At 35.0% G+C, this 9,934-nt stretch overlaps 1 protein-coding gene across 1 annotated transcript; it reads right to left on the bottom strand.

Annotated features, from left to right (window-relative positions):
- Positions 1 to 3,249: 3,249 nt before the first annotated feature.
- LOC124840948 (auxin transporter-like protein 5) lies at positions 3,250 to 7,534 on the bottom strand. The gene is made up of 8 exons (XM_047317088.2): positions 7,071 to 7,534; positions 6,719 to 6,904; positions 6,510 to 6,622; positions 6,108 to 6,291; positions 5,876 to 5,973; positions 4,583 to 4,790; positions 4,208 to 4,465; positions 3,250 to 3,689 (listed from the first exon to the last, which is right to left on the bottom strand). Exons 1-8 carry the CDS (start codon positions 7,224 to 7,226, stop codon positions 3,426 to 3,428), a joined length of 1,467 nt encoding a protein of 488 aa, XP_047173044.1. The 5' UTR covers positions 7,227 to 7,534; the 3' UTR covers positions 3,250 to 3,425.
- Between the last annotated feature and the right edge of the window lie 2,400 nt (positions 7,535 to 9,934).

Below are 9,934 nucleotides of genomic sequence, written 5' to 3'. Positions count from 1 at the left end.
ACATATAATATAAAAATAAAATGATAAATTTTTATATATTTTTCATGAATAAAAAATAAAAAATAAAAAAAATTAATGTGAAATGAATATAAAAATTTTGTGTGTATAAAAATATCATATAAAAAATATATTGAGTGTATATAGTGCAATTCATTATCATAATATAGAAAGAATCCAATTTCAAATCTCAGAAAAAAACACGTCCGAGCAATGCAGGTTACCAATTTTTTTGTTAATAATTACAGATCATCATCTTATTTTCATCTTTGTGTTATCATCTGGTTATTATACAAATTTTTTCTACATATAAATATTAAAAATAATGAAGAAGTAAAATTCAACAAGGTGGGATTTCTGTCATCAGAAGTTATTATTCTTGATTTGTATCTTCTTAACAAGCTTTTATTTCTGTCTCCTGATTTGAATTGTGTTTTTTTCCAGTTCTCTGATACAGATTGTGCTGTTTAACCGTTAAGCATGCTTGTTAACGAAAACAGAGGAAAGTATTGGAATGAAAAGCTGTGAGAATTTTGCAAGCTTGCAAATAATGGTTGGATGGAATCTAAATAGAAAAAAAGGTTCCGAGTTCCAAGAAGAATGAAAGGGTTGGTTTGGTTACTCTTGTCTTATTCCATTCAATGAAAAGTAGATAAAGTTCACTTTTCTTTTGAAGAAGAAAGGCAAAATTCACATTGATCAAGGAGAAAAGAAGCAGGAAAATGTGCTAAAACGAAACTAAAAACGAATGAAGCAGAATGTCTCCAAAGTTGACAGCATCATCATCTTGTTCTGTTTGGGAGAAAAAAGGAGAGGCATTAGAGAGGATGATGACCTTTAACTGAAAAGTCTCATGGCTTTGTGATTATGGTTCTAACTTGTTCTTCTCTTTTGGTTCTTTGCATGCCTGCTGTTTGTATAAATGAAAAGCTGCATCTCATCTCAGAACTCAAATGAAAGGTCTGTTTACTTTAGATAGATTATACATTGCATAGTCACTGTTTATTCCACTACCATTTCGAGGGAAGGATATACACAATTATTAGATTCCCCACCCAAATTCATTTCTGCATGCATCTATATAATAAATGTGTGACATTATATTACATGAATACATGTATGTGTTGTGTCAATTACTACAGAGTGTAGCAGCCTTATTTTTTGGCAAAGTTGTTCAGTATAATGTTAATGTACGTGTAACAGAAGATACGCCAGCTAGCGTATACTGCTTGCTTTGCTTTTGTTTGATTTGGGTTCTGCTTTTTCTTTCATAAACTCATGTCTGCAATTTTCTGCTGCTCATTGAAAACGTCTGGGAAACTAGGTGGAAAGGAAAAGATAGATGCTGTGGATTTTGGAACTATTCTTCTCTTCTCTTCTCTTCTCCCATCAAACGACCTTTATTTCATCTCTAATCATTTTCAACCCTGCTCACTCATTGTTGTACAAGAAAAAGGGTGCTGGTTTTCATTCTGAGTTTGCATTTCCGAGGACATGGAACATGAGAGCTTCTTTTGCTTTTGTCACTTCAATTCTGGAAACTTTTCAGACTAGGGAAATTCAGATTTTATTATAAGATAAAACAACAGCATAAAATTTGCTTGAATTTCATGTTAGGAAAAATTTATAGGCTAAGTGATGAAGAGAAATGGAAACTGGGGTTGTGTTTTGGAACAAAAGATGCTCATTTATCATTCTCATTTGCGTTATATGAAGTGTGTTCTTGTTTGATAAAACGCCATATCAGTGTTTTAGAAGGACAATTATTATCTAAGTTACATAATGACATTACTGTCATCTGAATTACTTTTATGCTCTTTCGTTGCTTTCTTCCTTTCAGAAGATTGATTTTGCTACTTCTTTTATTTCTTTCTAGTTAATTGTAAATGAAAAAAGATATATCGAAAAGCGTATATGAAATATTTAAACAATATACACTCTTATATCAAGACATAAATATTTAAACATTAACAAGTGGTATAATAACTATTTGAGAGTATATGAAACAATAAACTAAATATATTTTAATATATTAATTTGATGTCATGTTAAAAAATAATTACAAATTAAATTTAATAATATAAAATTGATTTATAAGATTAATATTTATATAAATTGACTTCATTTCTAAATCACAAACTTCTAAGAATTGAAATTTTGACTTTTCAAAAATTAAATTTTAAGTGAATTTTTTGTTTCGGACCATTATTTTTCACAGCTAAAAACTTTGACTCTTTAAATATAGAAGTCCAATCAATTTTTTCATATCCATAATGTTTTTTCATATATATAAAACTTAGTTTATTTTATATTATTTCTTGCATGTACTTATTAAAATGCAACTTAGTAATTGTAGTTTTTAATTGGGAACGATTTAATCCACACCTAAAAAATAATTATAAAGGAAGGAGGGAAACAAATATGAATGTTGTAAATTTAGAGCTTTTATCAAAATTTGTCTTACATAAATTTTTTAAGAAAAAAAAAGTACGAAGAAGATAAACAAATACGCAACAATGGAAAGACAAATAAAGTAAATTTTTGAACAGTTTCTTTTAGACTTTGTTCACTTAAATAAATTTAGAAGAAAGTGATTGAATAAATTTGAGATGATTTGAAGGTAAATTTTTTATTATTTATTTGAGTAGATTTGGAAGTAAGTGAGAGTGAATTTGGAAATAAAATATGTGAGAATTAGTATAGAATTTGATTAATGTAACAGATTAAAAAATTTTACTTTGAAATCAACTCTCACTTACCTCAAAATTCATTCAAATAAATAACAAAATATTTACTTTCAAAACCTCGTTAAATCACTTTTTTTCGAAATCTATTCAAGAAAGTGTTAACATTATAAACAGTTCTTTCAAATAAATTATTTCAATAGTTTGTGGTGTATTTTGAAAGCAGACTTTTTAAAATACTTATTCGATCAGTGCTTTACCCTCTTCGAACAAGAACAATTTATTATAATTTAAGATACATGAATCAACCTAATGAAAATATGACACGTAATAATATAACAATTAACATTATATAATGGATTTTTCATTTATCGTTTTTGCAAAGATTTCATCTATCCAAGTCTAAATTTTTCCAAAAGGATTTTTATTTTACGTTATGGTCGATGGAATCTGAATCTGCATTCTGTGTCCGTGGAAATTCAAAAAGCTTTTCGTTTTATTTAACGTTTTTGTTCTTATGATAATTGTTGGTAACAGAGTGATGAAAACTACCTTAATGGCTACGAAGGGAAGCAAAATGGAAGAAGAATACATTATATGGTTATGGCATGGCAAGTACATTACTAAATTCAGAATGTGATCCAACTCTCATTTTATAATTCTTCACATCAACAATCACAGTCAATCATTTCTGCAGAATGTGATCCAAGTCGCAGCATGGCTTTGAGTTTCAACTTGCAGAGCTCAGTGGCCGAGATGAGGGTGGTGAAGCGGCGAAGGCGCGGTGGCATTGAGCTGCTGCGGCGGCATAGGTGGCAGAAGCGGTGGAGGGCATTGGTAACACTTTGTGAAGAGTCCAAACGTGTCGATCTGGTGTATGAAGTTAACCATGCTGGCCCACCCACCAAATCCAAACCCTACCACAAGCACCCATACCACTACAAACGAGTTGATGATAAAGGTTCCAACCCATCTTCCAACAAACTTGGGAGGTTGTTCCACCGCATTCTGCATCACACACACCACGTTAAAAAATTAACCAGTGTTACAAACACAATATTCTCTGCGCACTCCAATATTTATGCACTTGTCTTTACGTTACGCCTTAGTATATGAAGATAGTTCATCAAAAATAATGGCGATAAAGAATATAGAAAAGTGATTGGTTATCGAGAAAATCCCGGGTTCTGTCTGCTGGACGGTGACCATACGCTAACTCTTCATAATCATGATTTTCCTTTCCTCATCCCTATTCTTTGTGTTTGTTTTAGACACAGTGAAAGGAAACAGTAACTAACAAATTACTTAGAACAAAAACAATGAATGGAATAAATTCTAACAATGCTGCGGTGCTCACAAAGTCAAAACCACTGGGTTCTGACAGTGATGTTTCGGAGATTGGATGACCCACATGAGTCATGACTATCTTTCTCTCTTACCCTTCTTGAGTTTACTATAAAAATAAAACCTTTTTCTTGTTTGGTTTAACTACGAACTATGATATATGAAGATGAAAAATATGGTACCTGTCTGGCAGAGGATGATTTGAAGGTGAAGATGTGGGCGAGGGCGGGGATGATGTAAACGGTGAAGCTGACAAGGAGAGAGCCAACGGTGGAGTTGATGGGACCAAAGAAGGGGAAGATGATGGCCAAAAACCATATAGGGATCACCACTGGCAATCTCACCAAAGCACGTTTGCATAAGCTCTTGCACTCATGCATACCTATTGCTTTCTCCCAAACAAAGTACAATGGGGTGCATGCAAACCCGAATGTTATAAACTGCAAGTCACAATATTTAACCGTTCGATTCAATTACAATGGTACATAGCATAAGTATTATACTGATAGATTAAGAATGAAAATGTAAAAATGACTGCTATGATATGATATGCTTGCCTGGTGGATGAGCATTAAAATGACAGCCATGTCACGGAAGGGTGATTTTGGAAGAAGAGCAAAAGCATTGGAGTGATTTAGAAGCATGTCTCCGAATGCCCAATACACTGCTGCTGCAGATGGAAGCGTCAGTGTCAGCACATACAGGGTTGCCAATAAATATATAGCCTTGAACTTTTGAGGTTTCCACATCGCGTGCATTATCTCCCTGTATCAGTAGTACAACTTTCATTAATATACTCTCTCATTAACACAGTACTATATCATATCATCCTCATACTCATCAGAACCTATACAATTCTGCAATCAAAGTTACATTATTTGTTGTTCTTGTTTTATCTTTAACTGAATCATGCATTCTCTGCATTCGCTTTTTGTGAGACACAATTAATGTCTTTCTCGAATGTTGAAAAGTACACACACACTGATTAACTATAAGGGTGAAATGAGGAATGAAAAGAATGTGCTAAAATGTGAATGAAGAACAATGAGGAAAAATTCTTCATATAGGGAATAAAGGTGCTGATAAAGATACCATTTTTCCCAAGGTAAAAAGAAAAGGGAATAATTTGTTGGGGCAAGGTTTGATTTTGCTGACTTGTGAGAAGAGACCTGAAAGCTAAGAAGTAGCGTTCTCTGAGGAAAGCTGGATCTATAAGGGAGGGCCCTTTTCATGATATAAAGCAATAAAGCATCCAAACATTTAAGAGAAAGAGTCTAGGCTTTCTCCAAAACTCAAGGATAACAAAGAAACAAGGCACTTTTGTTTTTGCCTCCCACGCCTTCCAAGGGTATTTTAGGGAAAAAAGTGCTTCTTATGATGAGCAATGCAAGATATCTTTTGTTTTTTAAAACAACATAAAGCCCTCTACTTTCCACAATTTCCTTCACCCCAAAAACTTGTGTGCAAAATAAATATATTTTGTATTAGAATATTGTGTATTCTTGTCATAGGAAAGATCAATTTTTTAAGAAAATGAAGTGTAGATAACTCGAAAATAAAGCTTCTGGGTATTCTCAAATGAAAATAGAGAGAAAAAGAAAGAGACCTTAAGATGGGTCATTAATTAGATCTATGTTCAGATTATGTCGACAGAAGTGAAGGTTGAGTCACTAGCAAATGACGTTAAGGCTCAGTTGTTGCATTGTTATTTCGCTTTCCAATTTGGAATCATCTTAATTAGACAGTAGCAGCCAGTGATTCGTCCAAAGGCAAGGCCAAGTGGAAGAAATCAGCATGGGCAAATTTGCGAAAACGTAAATGACACGAATATATGTCTGAGATTGTCTTACACAGTAACAGCATGTCCCCCGAATGTGTAGAGAATGTTTGTGGCCCCCGTAAAATATAGAACCAATCTGGTCGGACCCGAATGCTTAACTCCTTCCATCTAATTAACCAAAAAACAATTGGAGAAGCAAACAATTACAACTACAATAATGATGAAATTAATAGTTTAGTGTCATAAAAAATAGTACTTTTGGATTTTAATAAACATAATGGTAACTTTGTGAACATTGTTACCTGACCGTGAAGGAGAGAGGCAGCTGTGAGGTACCAAGCAGTGTAAGTGGTCATAAGGAGGCCCAAAAAGGACCAGATTCTGTAGTTGTGAAAGGAAGGAATAAAGACAGTGGTGGCACAGCAAGCTCCGAAGATGTAAGTCCAAGTCCTCTTGTCCAGGTTGTCATTTATGTAATATATGTTGCTGAACAAAAACAACATTAAAACAATATTCAGACCCCGATGAAGTTGCAGCAGGTAAGGTTATTATGAGACATGCATGTGATGCTGGTTCCTTGGCTTAATATAGATAAAAAATATATTACTATAATAAAGAATTTATCTAATTAGCCTTAACTAATAAACAATGAAGAAGGAGTTAAAGGAAGGGTCAGAAGACTCAGATTAAGTTGGAGTAGGTACCTTGCACAAGCTATCAGTTGTATGACAGATCCAAACAGAAGAAATGTGCAGTTAAAGGCCAAACCCACGTTTCTCCAGTGCTTCCCGAGGAGCCCGTCAAGAACTTCAAACCACTGTCATTAAAACGACAATCAGGTTTAAAACTTAATTAAGAGAATGTACTTTGAACTTGTATTAAAATAAGCTGTGTCAATGTTGGTGAGTTGAACCTGGATGACATGGTTTCTGAAGTTAACTTTTTCTCTCTCTTTTCTTGTTCTGTATTCAACGTAGAGTATGCTAATAAGGTAAGCCGTCCAGCTACCAAGTATACCGTAGAAGAGTTGAAAAAGAATGCCAGAAAGCATTCCCAGCTGGGAAAATGAGTATGGCAGCGTAAGCAGCACTTGAGCCACCTGACACGTTAAGGATATATAGAACGTAAACATGGTTATCACATAAACAACATTAACAACAACATACAAACAAGGAAGCTCATGGTGTTGGAATAGAACGAAAGACAATGAGCCATGTCAAGAGCAGAATATGGAAAGGAGTATGTTCTTAAAACCAGCCACCAACCTGGTTGGAAGCACAGCTGAACCAAGCATCATAAACAGAACCACCGTGCCACAAGAAGCTAGACAACCTTGATTTTACGTCCTTCGATTGTCCTTCGGTTTCCATTTCCACGTAGTTCCCTGCTATTACAGTTTCCACCACCTTATCCGATGCCATTTTCTTGGCTTCTGGATCACTTTCACTTTCTTTCCACTCTCTCAAGTCTGAAACTCTTACTGTATTGACAGACTCTACCTCCTTGATGTGGTGACTTGTTGTTTGCGGTGATGGGGTTTGAGACTTAGAATAAAAGTAGGTTTCTGGGGTGAGTTGAGGTTGGAAAATGGAAGAGAAGATGGAAGGAGAAGAGGGTCGAGGTGGTGGTATATATACAGGACAGAACACAAAAGGGTTCTCGAAGGTTGAAAGAGAGAGAGAGAGAGAGAGAGAGAGAGAGAGTGTATGAAAGTTATTGTAGAGAGTGGTTTTGGGAAGCGAGTGAATCCACTTTTTGAAGAACAAAAAGTAAAAGCTCCCGAGGTGCTTTGACGAAAAATCCCTTGGTTCTTCTGTTCTGGAGTCCCTTTTTGTAATTACAACTTTTGTTATTTACCTTAATGCTCACGTTTTGGTTTGGATTGGAGCATGAGTTATGAACAAAATTCATATAAAAATGAGTAAATTGCTCTGAAATGACATATTTTACTAGCTACTTAGCAAGCGTGATGGCTTGTCCGCACGAGCGGGCCTCTCGATTCCCGAGCTAATGATAATTGCAATTTTCCTTTACCCAACTTCACTGTTCTTTGAATGTTCATCAATTTGCCAATTTGAGATCATTTTTTAATTGCACGTAAGATCAGAGAGAGCTCACTCGACACTATGGTTGTGCAGTTATTTGTAATTTTACTCCAATGTTCATGAACCAAAGTTTTGACCCTTTAATCCGAACGTTTTTATTTACATTGGCCAAAGTTGAATCTAGCACAGCATGCTCAGTTGATGGTTTTATAGCAGACACAAACAAAAGTGTGACCAACCTTGTCCACACCTTTGCCTTAACCTTAATCTTTGGCTCACATATTAATCCCTTTGGTTATGGTGTTTGAATGTGGAGGCTAAAAAGTACGTTTGTTGGAGAACAACGTCAATTTTGGAGGATGAAAAAAGAAATAAGCAAACGAAGGATGTAGGAAATAATAGCATTGTAGACCACATGATTGCAGCCAAACGGGCGTGGTCGCTTTGCAAGTCGAAGAAAGCTGCTTTTATCACATGGCCAACTCTTTGTAGACTCGAGAATCCCTTCCACCAAATTCCATGCTCAAACCCCAACTAGAACATATTCCACATGCAGCTTATTTGCTTACATTTCCAAATGCACAATAATATAATGCCATATGGGATAAATACATAGACAAAACATTGGTAGAACTGTTAGATCATGTGCCCTTGCCCAGCTGCACCTCTAAATTGTTAATGTTTATCTTGATTTTCTGTAGTACTCTAATATTCTCATGTGTCTCCTTGAAAGAAAAAAAAAAGTATTCTCTATATGTTATCTTCATCCTATAGATTCTCTTTGTTTTTTACCCTCCTCCGAAAGATGGAATTTTTTGGTCTAACTGCTATCATTAAGAATTTCTCATTCTTTTCTAGTACACCAGCACTTTTTACCTTGGAGTAAAACAAACAAATAGAGCCAAGTTTCTTCAGTTCTGTCAAATATTTATTCAACAATGTCGAACCTTTATGAAATACATTATATTTCATGGTGGGGTAAAATGGTTCGTTTCGTTTTCACTGTCATGAAATTTTCTGACAGTGGTCCAAACAGTGTGCAGGGAAAAGTTACCAGCCTTCATATTTGTCTTTTTTAAATTTGAATGCGTTGGCCAAAGAGCTCACTGATTATTCTCCTTCCGCTCATGATGATAAACCATGATGAGTTTGTCTTTTTTATGAATTAAGATAAGAACATCATTTACCCAGTGGTGCTGCTGATCATACTGAGGGTAGAAATTAAAATAAAAAGGGAAGCATGCACGACTTGAGGGTCCAAAAAGCATATGGTTTAGTGGCAACCAAACATATTCATGAAGAATGTTGGAAGCCCACTTCCCACTCCTTGTTTAGTCACACTTTCAACTCACTGGGACCAGAAACATTCTCTGTGGCTAGTGTCTCCTTGACCACCCTCATTCTAATGCCTACCTTCTAGTTTCTTCAAATATATTCTTAGCATAATCAAAACCTTTGCGCCTTTTATTACCATCAACTCTTCATTTTATTAAATTTTACCTTTGTTCTGTTGTTTCCAACGTTGGATCAACCAAGATTTCTAGTGACCTTCATTGTCAGCTGAATTGGTGGTTAACGTGGGTGTCTGCATAATTAGCACATTCAGCCTGTTCTGCACGTTTTCAAGCAATTTCCAAGCAAAATGATGTTAAGGAACGATTCCATTTTCTGCTTCAATTATGATTCTTCTCTAACTGTAGTATTTGTCATGAAACTTTTGCTTCATTTTTACGCTACGGCTGCTTCTACAACTTAATTGGCCATGTGACGAATTGGGATGCTAAATTGCAAATACTATAGACATGTCTGCAAAAATCAGTCAAAGTGACTCAGCAGAAACCAGAGAGGGAATCATGAACGATCTCAACAAATACAGTTTTTATGATGCTTGGATTATAACATTGAAGACAGGGCATGTCATGCTAGAGACAGTTCTTTTAGTTGAATCATATCACGGTCCAATACTGTGGTTGGGGACCATGGATGAAAAGTTGCATTTTTCATTCCAATGATAATGTTGAAACAGAAACAGAATTTGAAGTTTTAACTGAATGCTTGTACTGCGGAGTCAACAAAAAACTAAC

Source organism: Vigna umbellata, chromosome 3, assembly GCF_029865625.1.
Source record: "Vigna umbellata cultivar VRB3 chromosome 3, Vumbellata_1.0, whole genome shotgun sequence".
Lineage (NCBI taxonomy): Eukaryota > Viridiplantae > Streptophyta > Magnoliopsida > Fabales > Fabaceae > Vigna > Vigna umbellata.
The sequence above is the reverse complement of the archived record's forward strand: the minus strand, read 5'-3'. Positions and strand labels throughout refer to the sequence as shown.

Coding starts and splice junctions, on each gene's coding strand:
- LOC124840948 (XM_047317088.2), bottom strand. CDS start 7,226: ATGGCATCGGATAAGGTGGTGGAAACTGTAATAGCAGGGAACTACGTG. Junction 6,905..7,070: donor TCAGCTGTGCTTCCAACCAG/GTTGGTGGCTGG, acceptor TTAACGTGTCAG/GTGGCTCAAGTGCTGCTTAC. Junction 3,690..4,207: donor AATCATCCTCTGCCAGACAG/GTACCATATTTT, acceptor TGTGTGATGCAG/AATGCGGTGGAACAACCTCC.